The sequence below is a fragment of the Eumetopias jubatus genome, unplaced genomic scaffold (assembly GCF_037043125.1).
Source record: "Eumetopias jubatus isolate StellerSeaLion01/CBP00866 unplaced genomic scaffold, mEumJub1_p1.0 scaffold_2, whole genome shotgun sequence".
Classification (NCBI taxonomy): Eukaryota; Metazoa; Chordata; class Mammalia; order Carnivora; family Otariidae; genus Eumetopias; species Eumetopias jubatus.
The window spans coordinates 163,432,312-163,453,317 of NW_028274808.1; the positions used below are offsets into that span (position 1 = coordinate 163,432,312).

The 21,006-nt window shown below is 38.0% G+C and overlaps 1 protein-coding gene across 2 annotated transcripts in view; it reads right to left on the bottom strand.

Annotated features, from left to right (window-relative positions):
- GABRB1 (gamma-aminobutyric acid type A receptor subunit beta1) overlaps positions 1-21,006 on the bottom strand; it is a 362,319-nt gene that overhangs the window by 16,501 nt on the left and 324,812 nt on the right. For both annotated transcript variants that reach the window (XM_028092550.1, XM_028092549.2), the window contains exons 6-7: positions 2,013-2,150; positions 1,744-1,896 (exon numbers count right to left, since the gene is read on the bottom strand). In XM_028092550.1, coding sequence (XP_027948351.1) covers positions 1,744-1,896; positions 2,013-2,150 — 291 coding nt within the window. The remainder of the gene's footprint in view (positions 1-1,743; positions 1,897-2,012; positions 2,151-21,006) is intronic.

The following is a 21,006-nucleotide window of genomic DNA, read 5'->3' on the forward strand; positions in this document are numbered from 1 at the left end:
CAGGCTCCTTGCTCTTTGGGAGCCTGCTTCTCCCTCTGCCTCTCTCTCTCTCTGTCTCTCATGAATAAATAAATAAAAAATCTTTTAAAAAAAAGAAGCGATGTATATGTCAGCTTAGCTGGAAATGATGCTGTTACATATTTGGAATGTGTGTGTGCACACTTGCGCTCATGAGCACCCATGTATGAGGAAAAGCCCCCAAAAGTGATAACTGAAAGGGCTCTAGGATCAAATAATGAGGCAGACCCACACATGCTCAGATTCATCAAACAGAACTTTCGTATTCTGACTTTCCAAGGAACCCTTTAAAGTCTCAAATATAGGGCGCCTGGGTGGCTCAGTTGGTTAAGCGACTGCCTTCGGCTCAGGTCATGATCCTGGAGTCCCGGGATTGAGTCCCACATCGGGCTCCCTGCTCGGCAGGGAGTCTGCTTCTCCCTCTGACCCTCTTCCCTCTTGTGCTCTCTATCTCTCATTCTCTCTCTCTCAAATAAATAAATAAAATCTTTAAAAAAAATAAAGTCTCAAATATAGCCTTTCAGCTTGCAGCAATTACTCAACCATGGCAAGATTAATTTTGAATTTTGTTCCCTAAAGAAGGAAACCATTTTTTATTCCATCCTGATCACAGATCATTAATATAGCTGATGAATGTCCGTGCCTTATTCAGGTGCGATGAGCTACATTTAAGAGAAACTCAGTTCCGTATGATTTAACTGTAATGGAATATTAGGCAGCCATCAAAAGGAATGAAATCTTGCCATTTGCAATGACGTGGATGGAACTGGAGGGTGTTATGCTGAGCGAAACAAGTCAATCAGAGAAAGACATGTATCATATGACCTCACTGATATTAGGAATTCTTAATCTCAGGAAACAAACTGAGAGTTGCTGGAGTGGTGGGAGGTGGGAGGGATGGGGTGGCTGAGTGATAGACATTGGGGAGGGTATGTGCTATGGTGAGCACTATGAATTGTGTAAGACTGTTGAATCACAGACCTGTACCTCTACAACAAATCATACATTATATGTTTAAAAAAAAAAAAAAAGAAGAAGATAGCAGGAAGGGAAAAATGAAGAGGGGGAAATCGGAGGGGGAGATGAACCATGAGAGACTATGGACTCTGAGAAACAAACTAAGGGTTCTAGAGGGGAGGGGGTGGGGGGATGGGTTAGCCTGGTGATGGGTATTAAAGAGGGCACATTCTGTGTGGAGCACTGGGTGTTATATGCAAACAATGAATCATGGAACACTACATCAAAAACTAATGATGTAATGTATGGTGACTAACATAACATAATTAAAAAAAAGAAGAAAGATAGTATTGCCCAACCATTGACATAACTTGTTAATAGTCACAGATTTAACTTTTCCAAATCCTTTTGAGAATAATGAATTGTAAATGTTCTTCACTATAAAAAGCAGGGACCAGAGAGGAAATCATCACAAAGTTAGTAAAAATTAATGTAATGAGAATTTAAAAGTAGACTCTAAGAAGCACTTATATAGTTAGTATTGAATATAGTCCATGTTTTTGTTTTTGTAAAATGCTAAAAAGATATTGCATTGTGAAACAGTCATCCTGAAAATGCTTACACTTAGATGCTTTAGTATTAAGGACTGCTATGGTAATCTCATTCTTTAACTTGCTTTGAGAGAAGTCCGTGCCTATAATTTCTAACATTGGTTGGTTGGTTGAAGTGAAGTCCTACCAGCTCTCTGCAGTGCTGGGAATGCATTACCTAGTGCAACTCTGGCTGCAGATGCATCATAGTTGATCCAAAAAGACACCCAGGACAGAATTGTAATCAGTGTGGAAGGCATGTAGGTTTGCAAAATGAAGTAACCAATGTTTCTCTTTAGACGAAAACTTAGTGACAGTCGTGGATAAGCCCCTGAGTTAAAAAAAAAGAAAAAAGGAAAAGAAAAAAAAAATCAGATCTCCATTTGGTAGGAATCATCTTCTTTCTTTCACAGTGCCCCTAGTTCATTTTGGAGGAAATGTCCTCACCAGTTGTGAACTCCACTTTCTTGGACACCATCTTGTAGTCGACAATTGAAAACTGAGGAAGCTCAATTTTATTAACTCCAGTTACAGCTCCCTCTCCTCCGTTCCAGTAAAACTCAATGTCATCAGTGGTATAGCCATCTGAAATGAAGAAATATAGCATAGTTAAACAGAGTTTCTTTGGTATAGAAATTCATTTTGAAGACAGCCTGGGAGCTAGAGAGGAAATTCCCAGCAAGTGGTGGTAAGACAGCAATGCTTTAAATCAGGATGGCATATGGGTCTCACGATGAGCACTGTTCCTGACGGGTTGATTGTGGCTGCAGTGATAAGATGGATGCATCTGGCTTTGCGGACATAAACTCTGTGATCATTCAGTGATATCTGTTATCACTGCTCTATACTTATTTTCTTTGCATCTACTAATAGGAACTCTTTGTTTAGATAACTGGATAGCTAGAGGTGCCTGGGGTGGCTCAGTTGGTTAAGCAGATGACTCTTGATTTTGACTTAGGTCATGATCTCAGTGTTGGGATAGAATGCCACATTTGGCCCCGCACTGAGTGGGGTGTCTGCTTGGGATTCTTTCCCTCTGCCCCTCCCCCTGCTTGCACGCATTTTCTCTCTCTAAAGTAAATTAAAAAAAAAAAAAAGATAATAGGATAGTTGGATTTTAGTACCTGAGCATAGATTTTAATTATCCATCATTTAACAATGATAAGTAATAATCACTGAGCACATATTTATTAAAAGGGAAACAGGAAGGGTAAAAGGATGGAGTATAATGAAAGACCAAATTTGTACATACCCATTTCAAGACATTTAAAAAAAAATACACATTTTTTTTAGAAAATTAGGCAAGCTTCCATTCATGTATTTTTACCATCTCTAATATATAGGCGAAAAATTAAGAACTATATGAATTTTTTAATTAAATTTTTAAGTCGAAGTATAGTTCATATACAATATTACATTAGTTTTAAGTGACCAATAATTCTATACATTATGCTTGCTCACTGCAATAAGGGTAAAAGAACTATATGAATTCTTGGGCGCCTGGGTGGCTCAGATGGTTAAGCGTCTGCCTTCGGCTCAGGTCATGATCCCAGGGTCCTGGGATCGAGTCCCACATCGGGCTCCCTGCTCCTTGGGAGCCTGCTTCTCCCTCTGCTTCTCTCTCCCTCTGTCTCTCATGAATAAATAAATAAAATATAAAAAAAAAGGACTATATGAATTCTTGATAATACTTTTATAGCTTAATATTTATGAGGGTGAGCTTTTGTTAATTTAAGAGGAATGTGTAGAGAATTGTAGATTGCATTAGAAAGGTCTAACCTTTCACTTCTGCTCCCACTTGCCAGTGGTTTAGCTGGGTTATGGTCATATAAAAGACTTGTATAAGTCTTGTATAAAACTTGTATAACTTGTATAAAACAATGTATGGATATATTTTAAAAACTAAAAGCCATTTAAGGCGTATGGAAGGGTATATTTTTCTCTTCCTACCTGGTAGAGACAAAGAAGATATTTTTAAGTTCATTTTCTATTTATATTCACCTCAAATAAAAAAAGCATCAAATCTTTTTTTTTCCATTAGAATTACTAGGGCTTGTGTTTCAAACATAATGTAGTAAACATTATGCTGACCTACTTTTGATTAAAGTCAGTAGTATATTTTTAAAGAGATTTAAAAAACCAATGTATTTAAAATTTAGAAGTGGAGTGCCAAGGGCCAAAGGATCACCATTAACATATCACTGCAGGAATGTAAGAAATTTTAGGCTTTTGTTTTTTTTTTTTTTTTGAGGGGAAAATAAACCTGTCTTAACTTTATTACTTTAAAATTCTCTAACTTCTCTTCAAAAAGCGCTTTTTTGAATTCTTATTCCTGAACTCACTGAACCCACAGCTCTTTTACATTTGTTACTTTTGCCACCCTATGGAGGTTATTATTTACTGTAGTACGTTTCAATATATCTTGTTTTATTTCTCTTTAAACCATTTCCTTCTAGGTCCAAGAACTTGGCTTTTCTTCAAAGGGTAATCTTCCAAGTGCAGACATAGAAATAGACAATATTTACTTTTAACAATAATTCTGGTGTCAGAGGGGCTGTAAGACCCTCTTTACTTACTGGAGTTAGAGTGATCTACATCTTATTGACATATTGACTTATTGGGGATTTGTACCAAATTCAGGTATGGGTCTAGAAAACTGTGATTCTTAACATCATTTTGAGAATCTGATAAAAACTTCTGAACTCAAGAGACTGAGAAGACAAGCCACAGACTAGGTGAAAAATATTTGTAAAAAACATATTTGATAAAGGACTGTTATCCAAAATATACAAAGAGCACTTAAAACTCATCAATAAGAAAACAAACAACTTGATTAAAAAATGGGCCAAAGACACCTCACCAAAGAACATATACAAATGGAAAATAAGCATATGAAAAGATGCTCAATATTATATATTTTCAGGGACATGCAAGTCAAAACAATAGTAAGATACTACTACACGTCTGTAGGAATGGTAAAAGTCTGGAATACTAACACCACCAAATGCTGGTGAGGATGTGAAGCAACAGGTACTCTCATTCATTGCTAGTGGGAATTAAAATGGTACAGCCACTAAGGAAGACAGTTTTGTGGTTTCTTAAAAAACTAAACATACTCTTACCATGTGATCAAGTAATCAATTGTGCTCCACTGTATTTACCCAAAGGAGTTGAAAATTTTTAATCATACAAAAACCTGCATACAGATGTTTAGAGAAGATATAGTCATAATTGCCTGAACTTGGAAGCAACCAAAGCGTCTGTCCTTTGGTAGGTGAATGGATAAATAAACTGTGGTACCTTTAGACAATTGAATATTACTCAGCACCAAAAGGAAATGGGCTGTCAGGCCAGGAAAAGACATGGCGGAAACTTATATGCATATTATTAAGTTAAAGAAGCCAGTCTGAAAAGGCCACATCCTGTATGATTGCAACTATGTGACATTTTAGAAAAGGCAAAACTATGGAGACAATGAAAAGATCAGTGATTGCCAGGGGTTGGGGGTGGGGAGGGATGAATAGGCAGAGCACAGAGGAACTTTAGGGCAGTGAAAATACTGTGTATGATACTATAATGGTGGATACATGTCATTATACATTTGTCCACATCCACAGAATGCACAACACCAAGAGTGAATCCTAAGGTAAACTCTGGACTTGGGGTGATTATGATGTGTCCATGTAGGTTCATCAGGTGTAACAAGTGTACCAGTCAGGTGGGGGCTGTTGATAATGGAGGCTGTGCATGTGTAGTGGCAGGGCCATATGGGAAGTCTCTGTATCTTCCTCTTAATTTTGCTGTGAAACTAAAACTGCTCTAAACAAAGTAAATTCTTAAAAAAAAAAAACTTTCTAAAAAACTCCACAGAAACATATACATATATATGTGTAGATAGATAAATACATAAATAAACATAATTTGATGGTAATTTCAGAGGATCATGGATCCCCCTGGATCCCATTTACAGGTTTTAGAATGAGAACCTCCTCTTTGTGGGAAAATGGCTAGTGGCAACAGAACAGCTTAAATTCAACCCTGGTGGTCTCCGTTCCACTTCCAGTTCAAAATCCCACATGAAGTAGGATCTGGGGAATGTGAGGTCTCAGCTCTGTCTGGATCTAGGGAACAATGATGTCCTGGGGTTTCTGCACCCCGCCCCAGAACTAGAGAGAACCTGGGAACTAGTGGCATGGAGTTCTTGAATGGTGATTGGAATGATGAGATTAAGGAAGAAAGCTGGGTACAAGTGCTCTTTGGGCTTATTAAATAAAGGGTACTAACACCTGTGTGACTATTTGGAGGAATTGTTTTTTTCAATCCTTTAAGGAGAGGTGGGACAGTTAACAAGGTAGGCTGTCTTAGAGAAAGATACTACCTCCTGGCGTATCAGCAGAAGAATGACAACTTAACAGGAGCTCACCATACTTTTCCCCTAGAAAAGTGTTTCTATTTATGGTTCTCTGGCAGCAGGGCCCAAATCCCAAGGTGTATGTAGAAAAAAACAACAATGCTTGTAACAGAATCTGATAGTCCTAGAGAAGAAAAATAAGCAGAACAGCCAAAGTAGGTGGCCCCTAGTGAAAAGAACTGGTGGAGGAAGCAGACAATAGTTTGTACTCTTCATTTCCCACCCTCGCTAAAAATATAGGAACACTTAAGAAATACACACACACATATATATAAACACTTAAGTATATTTGATTAGAGCACAAAAACTTTCCTTGTACTAAAACCCATAGATTTTGGGGCACCTGAGTGGCTCAGTCATTAAGCATCTGCCTTTGGCTCAGGTCATGATCCCGGGGTCCTGGGATCAAGCCCCGCATTGGTCTCCCTGCTCTGCAGGAGGCCTGCTTCTCCTTCTCGCACTCCCCCTGCTTGTGTTCCTGCTCTCGCTCTCTCTCTGTCAAATAAATAAATAAAACCCATAGATTTTAATAAAAGCTGTTTGAGATAAATTGAGAAGATGGTCCCTGGTGAGGGGGCATTAACGTCTTAGAAGACGGTTTGAAAGAAATATCTCAAAAAAAGAACAATATTATAGAGATTTGGAAAGTATGAAGAAAACATAATGGCTTTGAAGGACTCATCCAAGAGATCTAAATAGTAGGCATTCTTGAAAGAAGAAGAGGAGCCATAATAAATAAAAAGAAAACACAAATTCTCTTGAGCTAAATGAGTAAAGTATTTTGCAGATTGAAGGGCTCATTATATTAGGTAATTGTGATATCAATCCTGAACTCTAAGAGTAAAAGAATAATTTTAGAATTCTCCAGACAGAAAGTACAAGGTATTTTCAAAGGAAAACATATTGGACTTCTTATGTGGAAAGGAAAAGCTTATGGAATAACATCTACAGAATATCTAGAGTATAGGCAAAAAGGACAGCCAGTCTGAGACCCAAGAGTCCCATTCCCTACCATATTGCTTCTTTCCAGAGACGATATACAAAGATCAGAGAACATATCACCCAGGGACCTGTTTGAAGAAACTATTTTACAAAAAAGTCTGAATAAATAAATGAATCAGGATGGACAAATAACACATAATAAGGGAAGTCACCTTGGAAAGAGGGAAATTGTAAAAATCATAAGACTACTTTGTTTAAGTCTGCAAACAAATTAGAAAATCTGAATGAAATAGATAATTTTCTTGTAAGAAAAACATTTGCTAAAGTCCAAATCAGAGATAGATCAAAATAGCTTGATTTCACTTCCTACAAACTCACTAGACTCAAATATTTAAGAACTTATAATTCTATTACTACTTAAATAGTTCCAAAGTAATGGCCAAGAACGAATACTTCCAAATTATTTTCATAAAGTAAGCAGAGCATATTAGTGAACAAAATCCAGCAATATATTAAATAATAAAACACAACTAGTGTTTATTAGTTTCCAAAGTGGTTATTCTGAGAGTGCAAAATGTTTAATATTAGAAAATTCTAGTAATATACTTCATTATATTAACAGATTTAGAGAAAAGGAAAGTATATTTACACAGGTGCCAAAAGGGCATTTGACAAATATAATAGCCATTTAGTCTTTTAACAAAACAACAACACTCAATAAGTATGAGTAGATGGATACTTCCTTACATAATAAGATATATCTATCTCAGTCTCAAAGCCAGCATCATGCTTATTGTAGAAACACTAGAACATTCCCAGAGAGTTACAAGATAAGAGTGTCCACTACCAGTGCTTTTATTTAACACTGTTCTGGAAATACTAACCAATGCATTAGGCAAGAGAAAGAGAATTCAAGTATTAAGTTGTAAAGCAGCTGGTTAAACTATCAATATTTGAAAATTTTACAATTGTATGTTCAGTAAACCCTAAAGAATTAACTTAATAACTATTATAAATAACAGGATTTACTATGGTAATGGAGTACAAAATTACTATATAGAAATGGGTAGCTTTCGTATATGAAACAATATTTTACAATATATAATAGAAGAAAAGACTCATTTTAAAATAGAGACAAAATATCTAGTAATAAACTGAAAAATATGCAAGGCATATGCAACATTTAAAACATTCTTGAAGGGCACAAAGGAAGCCTTAAATAAATAAAAAGGCATTTCATGTTTTTGAATAGAAAGACAATATCAGAAGTTCATTTACAATTTAATGTGATTACCTATAACAATAGGCTTTTTGTTTTGGAAGCTGAACAAAATGATTCTAATGTTAAAATAAACAAATCAGACATTCCAAGAAAACTAAAAAATAAGAGAGATAAAGGACACCTAGTCCTATCAGGTAGTAAAATGTACTAAAAACCTTCAAAAATGACAATAGTATTATTCTGATGCTGGTATACACAGAAAGATCAATGGGCCACACTTGACAATTCAGAACCAGAGTCCAATGAACAGAGGAATTCAGTTTATGATAGAATTTGCACCTGGAAAAACTGGGAAAAAGATAGTTTCATAAATTCATAAATCGTGTAGAAAAAACTGGGAAGCTACTGGAAAAAATTAGTTTGGACTTTTATTTCATTTCATGTATTATTATAAACTTCAAATTAATTGTAGTTTTATCTAGAAAATAAAACCATGTATGGACTAAAAGAAAACAATGGAGAATTCTTTTATAATCTTGGCATTAAGGAGGCCTTTTAAAATTATAATACAATAACCGGAAGCCATAAAAAATGACGTATTTGTCCACATTATTAAAAAAAGTCATGCCAAAACCCTATAAACAACATCAAAAGCAAATAATAAACAAAAAATAATTGTGTGGGGGCGCCTGGGTGGCTCAGTCGGTTAAGTGTCTGCTTTGGCTCAGGTCATGGTCCCCAGGTCCTGGGATGGAGCTCCTCATCCTTGTCTCTTTGGGCTCCCTCCTCAGAGGGGGAGTCTGCTTCTCTCTCTCCCTCTGCCCCCCCCACTCATATTCCCTCTCTCATTCTCTCAAATAAATAAATAAAATCTTTAAAAAAAATAATTGTAGTGCATATTGCAGATAAGTGCTACATTTCTAAATATATAAAGAGTTTCTACAAACAAAAAGAACCAAAATGGAAAAAGGATATTAAAAGACAGTTCATTAAAAAGGGAAAAATGTCCAATCTCAATCATAATAAGACAGATACAAATTAAAATTAAGACTATATATCAAAATGCATTTTTTTGCCTGACAGTTTGGCAAAAATCCACAAACTGATAACACATTGTGTTGCTGAGCATGTGAAAAAGCAAATACTGTCATATATTGCTGGTGAGGATGTAGTTTGGTAAAACCCATATAGAATGCAGTTTGGCTTTATCTATCAAAAGTACAAATGTATACATTCTTTGACTCAGAAATTCCTATTGTAGAAATCTACTCCAATGATTGAATTGCATAATTGTGAAGAGTGTACAGGATTATTCGTCATAGCACTGTTTCTTTTTTTTTTTTAAGATTTTATTTATTTATTTGACAGAGAGAGAGCGAGAGCGAGAGCACAAGCAGGGGGAAGGGCAGAGGGAGAGGAAGACTCAGGCTCCCTGCTGAGCAAGGAGCCCACCACAGGGCTCGATCCCGGGGTCCTGGGATCATGACATGAGCCAAAGTCAGACGTCTAACTGACAGGAGCCACCCAGGCGCACCTATATCACTCTAATAATGAAATATTTGAAACAATATAAATGCCCCTCAACAGGAGTGGTTGACTAAATTATGGTACGTTAATGTACTGTTGTAAAGTGGAAAAAAGAATGAGAGAATTATATTCACATATAATATGAAAAACTCTCCAAAACTACATTTAATGAAAAAAACCCCCACAAAGTTTGGCTATAACATGCTAGCATGTGTGTGCAAAATATGGGAAAAGCTAAAATATAGTTATATATACTTGTATATGTCTAAAAAAACTGGAGGGTCAGATGGCAAACTAATACCGATGATTTCCTTTGGGGGCACTAAGTAGAGGGACGCTAGGGATGGGAGGGAAATTTTCGCTATATTTTTCTTAATATTTTTTGATTTTTGAATCATGTGTCTATGTTAAAAAAGCAAAATGCTAAGTTAAAAAAAAGGACCTGGAGAAAATCTAGAATGGGGTTTATTTGAGAAAATTTTAGCAGCAGAGATGTAGTGGAGTGCAAATTTTCCCAAATTCTCCTTATCCTTCCGCTTAGGCTCGTCAGAGGTAGACTGAATGCACTGCAGCCAAGATTCCAGTAGAGAGGAGCCCAGCCTTGTAATGCTTTACTTTCTATGGGATTGGCTGGACATTTGTATCTGACTAGGGGACTGTGTGACAATGGAAGGTCCTGGTGGAGGAAGTGGCCCGGTCATAAAGGCACAGCCTTCAGTCAGGTTGACTGAGATCTGCTGAGTCTGCGTCTGCCAGGAAGGAGGGAATGAGCTTCCAGGATCATCCGGACCTGTCTCTCTGCAGGGCCATAAAAGTGCCTTCTATCAACAAAAAATCAGATCAGTTAAAAAATTCACAATGCCCCTGAGATGTAAACAAACCAATTGGCTTGGAAGAAGGAGAAGTGCTGAAGCTAAGCCTGGGAAACCTTTCTCCCATGCACCTTTGTTATGGGCTGAAAAATATCTCAGCAGCATCCATTCAGGAAGATGGTATGAGAGGTAAGCTTTTTCAAAATGATAGGTGGAATCAAAATAAGTACAATTTAGTTCAAAAAATTCTTTAAAGAAGCCAAGACAATATACCCCAAATTTAAAGCTCTCTTCTTGTCTGACTTGATCTGAGTGTGGGATTTAGACTAGCATATCTCATACCCTTTGCTCACCTTTATATGAGGCTGGAGTGATTTTCATTCAGCTAGGTCCTTGTTAGGCTCTTTACATTTCCCAAAGAGATACTGTCCTATTCTGAGCCAGGCTACAGATGATTTTGCTTTTAGTTGGCAACATAGAGTATTTGAACTGTAAGTATTTGTTAGGGAGGAAGTTCTAAGCCTAGTATCTAGAGACGCTCTGTGAAGAGACATACTATGTATAGGTCAAAGCCTGAATACAAACGCTTGGCCTTGTCCCAGTTTGGGGATGGATTCATCTACAGCTTTTGACCTCATTAAGCTTCTATCATTACTTTGTGGCCCTGGGTGGCCTGTTTCTAGTAGGAGTAAAAACAGAGCTGATCAAACACAGCTTCTGTGTTAGCTTCTATGTGCTGCTCATCAGAGACACCTGCTTGCTCACTTCCCGTTCCTGAGTGCTCTAATATAAGATCTTTGCTGACTCTTCTTCCCTGCCATGGACAACTCTGGATTCAACCTCTCATCTTCCTGGATATCCATCAGGACCTCTGCTGAAGCACAAATACCAACTACCTCTAAACTGGCAAGGCAAATCAGTGGAAACTCGATCTAACATTCTAATACACATATTTTGAGTGTCTGCTATATATCAAGCACTATTCTAGGCACGAAGATTATATAGTGGGTCAGACTTGACACTGCTCTTCAGTAACTCATGGTCTAAAAGCAGGCTGAACAAATTGTCGACCTCAGGGAGTTAGAGATGGCTTTGCAGAGGATTTGCCCAGATGGGTGGAGCAGGCCTGCCTGCCAGAGGGAATAATAAGTAGAGTGAATAACATGTAGACGGAATAACATAACATTAGGATGATGTCAGTGGGAAACTGTGATTTACTTCATAAAATTTACTCAATAAGCGACTCAATTTTAGCAGGAAAATTGAAATGTAAAGGGCAAAGTTAAATATATACAAACATTATAAAATCTTCAAAGATTTCAGTATGCAAAGGTAAAAGTGGGCTGAGAAGAGTAAAGCGGTTGGTAGCCATGATTGAGTGTAGGAAGAAGTGTAGGCAGATACCTAAGGCAACTAGTCATAGCTCTTCCTGCTCCCAATTGACTTTTATCAACTCAAGTATGTGCTTGCCTTGAACAAAGCACAAAACCATGTTGAATTTTACTTGGCTTATTTATCTTTCTCCCACCAGGCTCTGAGTTCCTTGAGGTCAGGGACTGGTTTTCATTCCTCTTTGTACCTCAGTGTCTAGCCTATATACCAAGTTCCTAGCATATAGTCAGCATCTAATAAAAGTTTATAGACTATTGAATTCTTGCTTCTTATCATTAGGACTTCTGGCTTTGTGTTACCGACCTTAACCTGACAGACAACCAGGCACAAACCTGTGCGTGTGTGTCTATTCATTTAAGGGGAAGGGGTAGATATTTATTAAGTGTGGACTATGAGCCAGGTACTGGAAAAGTACTGGAGGTATAGTGCTAAATAAAACCAACAGGGCCCTTGTTCTCTGGGAGCTTGGAGATATCATCTACAATGCTATATATTTCACCCCAGAATTCCTTCTGTGTCAGATACTATGTGTATTGGCTTTTTTTAGCATGTGTTCTGATCTCCTTCAGGAAAGACAACAACTACATTTCCCAGATTCCCTTGCAACCAACAGTGTGGATATGATTTATGTTCCCTGGATTAGATGGAGGTAAGTGATGTCAGAGGTGGTATTTGAGGTATTCATTTTGTTGGTACAGCTCATAGAGTAGTATAGATGGCTCAGGAACCAGGGATTCTGGTTTTAGCTTTGGTGGTCCTCAAATCAACACGGTGGTAGAAGCTACCTGATTATCAGCTTCCTGATTGCGATGGTGCTATCGGTTCCCTTGGAGGGCCAGTTCGCACTGTGGCTCTGGGAGTCACTTCCAGTGACCCAGCCTAGACCTACTACTTCAGTCCTTTAATTTTGTAAGTATCACTTTCCTATATTAAATCTCTGCTTAAGCTAGCCAAATGGGCTTCTGTTATCTGCAATAGAAACTGGATTGATAGATTCTCTTTTTCTTCTAGGGAAGAATTATTTGCTCCAGGTTTGGGATTACCAGAGCTTTTGATTAAAACCTCTGTTGTGGCTTACGTTAACCATTCATTAGGTAGGTTTCTGTGCCTCACTTTCTATACACTGCATTGTATGCTGGGCTGGCCTCCTTGTCTCTCTGGCTTCGTGTTGGGTGCTGGCCCTTGGAAGAACTGGCTGAAGCTTACAAGATGGAAGGGAAGGGAAAGTTCTGGATTCTGGCTCTAGCAGTGATTGCTGCTGGGGCAGGAGGGTGATTCCAGATACTTGACGCTGAGGAAGAGGCAGCACCTCCTTTGGCAACTCCACAAGCATCTAGAATAACATCTCTAATAGGATCTCAACAGATTCAGACTCATGGCCTCCACATGGGGTTGGGGGGGGTGTCAGCCGTTTCTGTCTTTCGCTCCTTCAGCAGCCATTTCTCCTTCTCCCTTTTGCTTTCCCAGACCTTCCAATTTTTATAAGGAATTCTCTCTATTAAATTACCTTTTTGAGAAAACTGGAGTAGTTTCTGTTTTCTTGATGGGATCCTGTCAGATATAGAGTACATCTGAACATGTAAATATTTCATCTGTTTATGGAGCTTTGTGTTTATCTCTGCCATTTGTGTCCTCCATCCCTCATTGTATATACTTTATGAAAGCAAGGACCTTCTTTCATTCATTTTTAAAAATTCCTGATGCCTAGAACAGATTCTGTCTAGTATCAAATATATATTTTCGAAAAAATGAATTAGTGAATATTGTTTGCAGCTTACAGATCTAAGTTTGTTGCCCCAACCTGGTAACCTGATATAGGGTAACTTGATATGGTAGCATTCTTGAGCTGGATTTACTCCTTGATTAAGATGATTCTGCTCACAGGGGCCTTGCAGGTGGGTCTAGACATCAAGGAAATGGGAAAAGCTGCTTGTTAATTTTAGTCTTACAGAGTAATTAGGTGATAAATTACAACCTCAAGCTGGTTTTTTGAGTCACAGGATCCTACGGGAGAAATGTAAGCAATAATTAGAATTGAGAGTCTGGAGACAGTCTGCAGCTTGGGGTTGAGAGAAGAGAAGGCAGTGGGTGAGCCAAGACAGCACCTCTCCTTGACTCCCAATTCTGAAGAGCAGCAGAACACTTCAGTGCCATGCACAATAAAAGAGCTGGAATATGGCCATCAATGAATACAGATTTTAATAGTATTCAACTGTTTATACGGTCCATGGTCTGGGTCTTTATTTCCAAGTTCACTTGTACTATGTTTAACTAAAACCCATTAGGCTTAGTGTTCAAGGCACTGAGATAATTAACAAATGATTTGGGGGAAAAAGAAAATGCTCACTCCATTTCAGGTAGAAGTTTGAGTTCTCACGAGAGCAATAATGGCAGCTGGATCCAAAGGAAAGAATAGAGGCCTAGAAATACACTATTATTCAAAGGTTACACAGGAACATTTTGCCACAGAGAGCGAACATCAATTTACTCACATCTAAACAACCTATTTACCAAAGGCTTTCCTTTATGAACCAGTGACTTCACACAGCGCCTCAAAGCCTGAACACTTGGATACCAAGGATATTGTTTCCTAGCAACAATAACTACACAGAAGCTCTCAAAATTTCCTCTCAGCCCCTGGGGACTTCTTAGTGGTGCAGAAAGTACAGATAAAATTAAGTTGATGTCAATGGATAAAGATGCATGGAGCTAGTACAAATGTAGAAGGATCTGGATGTTAGCGTTTCTCTTCATTATTTGAAACATTCTATTTTGGATACATTTTCTAATCTGGAAATAAAAATTACTCCCCACTGTGTTTAATAGACCTGAGAGGATGGTCTAAAATTGTACTTAAATTGTGTTTTAGATAATGTAGATATTCAAGCTTCTAATCCATGAGTGGGCGGAAATAAATGTATTTCCCTTTGAGGAGCAGCCATAGCCTCACCTCACCTTTCCTGGTGTGGAGCTTGATTGGCTTAGGCCAATTGTTAAAATATCATCCCCTTTGCTGGAGCGACTGGCTCAAGATTAGGCAATAATCCAGATCTAAAACAATCAGCTCACAGCAATCTCCTGATCCAATTATTTCTTGGAAATAGGGAGGTGACCCAAACTGGTTCACTTCTGGAGAAATCTGGGACATTTGTTCAAAAGTTAGAGGAGAGATTTCCCTCTCTCTTTTAGTTGTCAGCACATAAGAAATGTTGAGCGGAAAGTGGCTGGTCCAGTCACAGGAGCCAATATACTCCCTTCCTATATTCATCAGTCCCTACTTACACTTATTGAAGTGTCCTGGATCACACTCACGATCAGCATTTCAACTATTGTTAGAAAATGACCTATTGAAATAAATCTAATAGTCTGCCACTCCCCAGTTCTTCCTTCTCCTTCTACACGAGGGCAGAAATATTAGGAGTTTATCAGTACCTCTGTTCTTATAGTTGTGTAGATACTTTATATTAAAAGGTTATTAGATATTTATAATTGTGCATCTCAGCAGCAGATAAGGATGCCAAACAGGTGTAATCTTTCCAATGGCTCCAAATCTGTTACAACATTTATTCTAAAAGCTTATTTGGATTCCTTTCTCACCCACATCTGTACCACTGTGATATCCTAAGAAGTTGTAAACAAACTGTGGAAGATATATATATATATATATAATTATGTTCAGGTAGCCAACATATAGTACATCATTAGTTTCTGGTGTAGTGCTCAACGATTCATCAGTTGTGTATAAAACCCAGTGCTCATCACAACACATGCACTCCTTAATACCCATCATCCGGTTACCCCCTCCCCCACCCCCTCCCCTCTGTAACCCTCAGTTTGTGTCCTGGAGGCCGGAGTCTTTTAGTAGGTATTTATCCCAAAGATACAGATGTAGTGAAAAGAAGGGGCACATGAACCCCAATGTTCATAGCAGCAAAGTCCACAATAGCCAAACTATGGAAGGAGCCGAGATGCCCTTCAACAGACGAATGGATAAAGAAGATGTGGCTCATATATACAATGGAATATTACTCAGCCATCAGAAAGGATGAATACCCACCATTTACTTCGACATGGGTGGGACTGGAGGGGATTATGCTCAGTGAAATAAGTCAAGCAGAGAAAGGCAATTATCATATGGTTTCACTCATATGTGGAACATAAAGAATAGCGCAGAGGACCACTGGGGAAGGGAGGGAAAACTGAACGAGAAGAAATCAGAGAGGAAGACAAACCATGAGAGACTGTGGAAGACATATTTTTAAAATGTTCTCACAGTATAAAAAACCATAAGTACAAATCTGTGCAGCAATCCACTTAATGTTTGACTCCTGTCTGACAAAATACTGTTGGAGTGGTCACCCAGTCCCCAGGGATGGCTATCAATTGTTAATTAGGTTTGTAGGTGATCATTAGAAAATATGTCCTTATAATAAGTAAAAATTCATCTTACAGGAGGGCATTCACTGTCAGATCATTGTCTACCCATTGTGTTAATAGAAGACAAACCCAGTGCCTTTCTACATGAGAGTACCTCCCATTTTCTGAGGACAACTCTTCTGATCCCTTTCAGTCTTTCATTCTCCTGGCTCTGGTCTCTCCCAGGATATCCTGTCTATGAAGCTTTCTCTGCTCAGTAGTTTCCAGGTTGCTTATATGCCCCTTGAAGTGCAGAGTCCCAAACTGAGAGGTGGCTATGTCTACCCTGTCTCTTCTATCTGAGTTATCTGGCTCCTTTCCCTTACTCCCAAGGTTAATTCTGCTCTGGTCATTGAGCCACTCCTGATTGATTTAAGAATTCAGCAGCAGCAGGTTTGGAATTACATGATGTCCTTCAGATTTGGAATCGTAGAGTCCAGGCATGTTTTCTAGTTTCTTAAGCATCTCCTGAGGAGCCCCCTTATTTTCAGCCAGATCTAGGACCCAGTGCACTTCTCAGGATTCTACCCACTCCTGTCAAGCCTTGGCATCTCCTGTGTTTGGCCAATATGAAAATTCCCAGAATGATTTTTCGAGAGTCCTTGATTGCTCAATACCACCTAGTCCATTAATACATACACTAGATATCTAGTGTATACAAGTATACACTAGATCATCTCTATTTAAAGACTTTTAGACCGCGGGCACTCTTGTTTTTGGAGACACCTTCGCACATTATATTCACTACATTAAAATGCATTAACATCTCATGTTAAACATACTTTACATGTCACTATAAAAGCATTGGGTTTTAGCTGACTTGTTAATGTTCTTTTTGTTTTAAGATTGTACTGTATATATTTGTTTTGTATATATGTGTATATACATGTGTGTGTGTTTTGTTATATTTATTTTAAGATTGTACTGTATCGTATATATTTGTTTTAAGATTGTAGTTTTCTCTATGTATTTTTGAGCCAATAATTTAAGACACTTTGCCTGATGGCGAAATGGCTTGGCTGGATCCCAGATACCAATAGGGCTTTAGTGCATTGCCTAAGATCTCCTTCCAAGGTTTCTTTATTTGAAATGTATCCGGTTCCTCTTAAATATCTTACTGATGGGAATCCTGCTATGATCATCAGATCTCCTGACCCTAATTGTTGGCCTGTCCTGATTTCTAAATTAGCTAGCCACCTGTAATTTCTCAGAGTGAAATTGCCTGGCAGGTTGGACTGCCTGCAATAGCTATACCCTTGGGTTGTCCAGGTGCCATCTCTGAGACTGAATGTCTGTCTGACCCTATTCTCAACTTCTCTACCATTTTCTTGGCCCCATGCTGATGAGATGCTTACATGCTGTATGCCATGCCTGTCTAACTCATGGTAGTTTCAGTGTGGGTGGCTAAAAAGGAGCAAGACTTTGATATTCTAGTCGCTGGTCTTGCTGGTCTTCTATTAAAGCAGCACAAGTTCAAATTGGCATTTTGACAGTCATATTCCCCCCCCTTCAGACTCAAATATAGGATCTAATATTGTCCCCATTAAATGTTATCGAATTCAATTTGACTTGCTGTTCTAGCCTGTTGAGGGTTTTTGTTTTTTTTTAAATCCTTATTTGCTCACCCTCTTAGTTTCATGTTATCTTCAAATTTGATACAAGTGCCTTTTAGCATTATTCCCTTGATTGAGACAAATGCGGAATGAGACAAAGATTCCGGAGACTCCGGCCTCCAGGACACAAACTGAGGGTTACAGAGGGGAGGGGGTGGGGGAGGGGGTAACCGGATGATGGGTATTAAGGAGTGCATGTGTTGTGATGAGCCCTGTAACACTCTCTTGGCAATATCCTTCTAGGTTGATATCAAAAGTCTTTGATCAGCACTTTACAGGGTGGCACTGGAACTTATCCATTTAATATTTGCCTAACTGTTTTCGCCTTGAGTCTGTATATCTGTGTTTATCACATTTTCCTGATTCGCTGATTTTGCAATCCTATCAGATAAAGTGAGGTCTGTTTTTTGACTTCAGAGAAAGCGAGCTGTTTCCATCAATTACGGATTCCCCTTCTATGGGGTCCGGGGCTCGAATCCCACTCAGACTGAATCAGTCTCATCAGCCTAGGGGGTCTTAGAATTTTCCTTTCTTCCCTTCTGGAAGCCTGTACGCTCATGATAATAACCTTCCCTTCACAACGTCAAGTTTCCTTTAATAAGTGCTAATTAATTTATGTAAGTGCCTACATTTTAGGGAAATTTTTGGTCACAGATAAGAACCAGTGGTGCTCTATTGCCAAAATCAGTGGTGGGGTAAAAGATAATCACACTTGGAAACCCTAGAATCTTATTATGGAATGTTTGTCTAATATGTTTGTTGCCAACAAAATTTTCTCAAAATAAACAGCCACCAGCCATTTATATTTTATTTGTCTTAATTGTCAAAGGGAGAATATTTTAAGTCTCAGAAAAAAATTATCTATCTCTTTCCAATTTACATTAACAATCATGGAGTAGATTTTTCCGGAATATTTATGGTCAATTTTTTTTATAGTCTTAAAACCGTTTTTGCATTGTGTATATATTTAATGAATATCCCAACTCCCGTACACTCACTCCTTAAAAAAATAACTTGGGCAAAAGATGGAAATAAATGTGACGGTTAACTCTTGTTTCTAAGTCCTGCCAAGATCTGGGTACACCTTTCTTGAAGATGAATTTCACACTATTTCAACTGAATAAAACTTGTACTCTTTGTAAATTTCTGTAAGAACTCTCTTCCAAAACTGAGACAGTCTTTGCTTCTTACTGCTGTCACAGAGAAGAGAGGGCCTTGCTTGTTCAACTCATCTCAGATGAGGTCTTGGAGTTATGGTGGTTAGAAGTCACCACCTCTGTCAGCAATTTCTGCTCTGGATATAAAGGAAGATCAAAACCCCTCTCCATTTTGAAAGCTTTGTTTGGTTGTGGTCCTTTACACCTATATTCTCTAAGCAGTGGAATGACCACATTCACTTGAACATATGAGAAAAGAATTAACCCATAAGCAGAGAATCTAGTATGTCAATATCAGAATGTCATTTAAGACTGTTTTAAAATCCTATTTAGGATTGTATATTATTTAAGAATGCTTGATCTAGGGGGCACCTGGGTGGCTCGGTTGGTTAAGCTCCCAGCTCTGGTTTTGGCACACATCATGATCTCATGGGTTGTGGGATTCAGCCCCACATAGGGCTCTGCACTCAGTGGGGAGTCTGCTTCAAGATTCTCTCCCTCTGCCCCTGCCCCTGCTCACATGCGCTCTCTTTCTCTCTCTCTCAAATAAATAAATCTTAAAAAGATGTTTGATCTATTGGGCATCCTTAAAGGTGTACATTATTGTTTTATTTAAAAGAATAAAAAATGAAATCAGGCCTAGAGAAAGAGGTCGCCTCTGAATTTGGTAAGAACCCAAAATGCTACATGCGGCCTTATGTCTAAAGTGCAAATAATCTTTGAAGATAATAAGACTGTGAACAAGTCAAGTAGAAACCAAGGCAATTACCCAGCTAATCCAAATGTAATATTAGTTTACCCTTACTGCTTTGGCAACGTTGCTGCTGGCCTGAAACCCTAGATTAATCGTTTAGATGATAATCCCAGGTATGTAGTTTAATTTTCATGACCACTTTATATCTAAAATGCGGAAAATGATTCAGAGTATCTTTATGGCATTTTTATTTTGATAAGTCATGTGCATCCTAGTTTGATTGCTTGTGAGTCCACCCCTGAATGGTTACTGAAAAATTCTTCTTTCCTTTTTTTTTGGAGTGCCACTTTTCACTGACAAATTTTAATGATAAGAAATGGTGATTTGTCAATAAAACACATTTTGGGAGAATGCATTAAAAATTAAATTAGTTTTTGATGCAGTGTTCCATGACTCATTGTTTATGCATAACACCCAGTGCTCCATGCAGAACGTGCCCTCCTCAATACCCATCACCAGGCTAACCCATCCCCCTACCACTGCATCAAAAACTAATGATGTAATATATGGTGATTAACATAACAATAAAAACAGTAAAAAAAAAAGTAAAAAAAATTAAATTAAAAAAACTCCACCCAAACAACTTACGGTAAAATATTTACGGCATGCTGTTAAGAGAAAATAAGCATCCTAAAAATGCATGCATATGTGTATGTATAATCAAGCATATGTATGGAAGTAGTTAATAGTAGTTATGTACAGATGTTAGGATTTGGGGTGTTTTTTTAATTTAAATTTTTAAATTTAAGTTCAAGTTCGTTAACATACAGTGTAGCATTAGTTTCAGGAGTAGAATTTAGTGACTCATCACTTACAAATAACACCCAGTGCTAATCCCAACAAGTACCCTCCTTAATGCCCATCACCTTCTTAGCCCATCCTCCTTCCCACCTCCCTCCCACAACCTTCAGTTTGTTCTCTGTATTTAAGAGTCTCTTATGGTTTGCCTTCCTCTCTGTTTTTATCTTATTTTATTTTTCCTTCCCTTCCCCTATGTTCATCTATTTTGTTTCTTAAATTCCACAAATAAGTGAAATCATACGATATTTGTCTTTTTCTGACTTATTTTGTTTAGCGTAATTCACTCTAGTTCCATCCACATTGTTGCAATTGGCAAGATTTTATTCTTTTTGACCACCAAGTAATATTTATATATACCATATCTTCTTTATCCATTCGTCAGTCGATGGATATT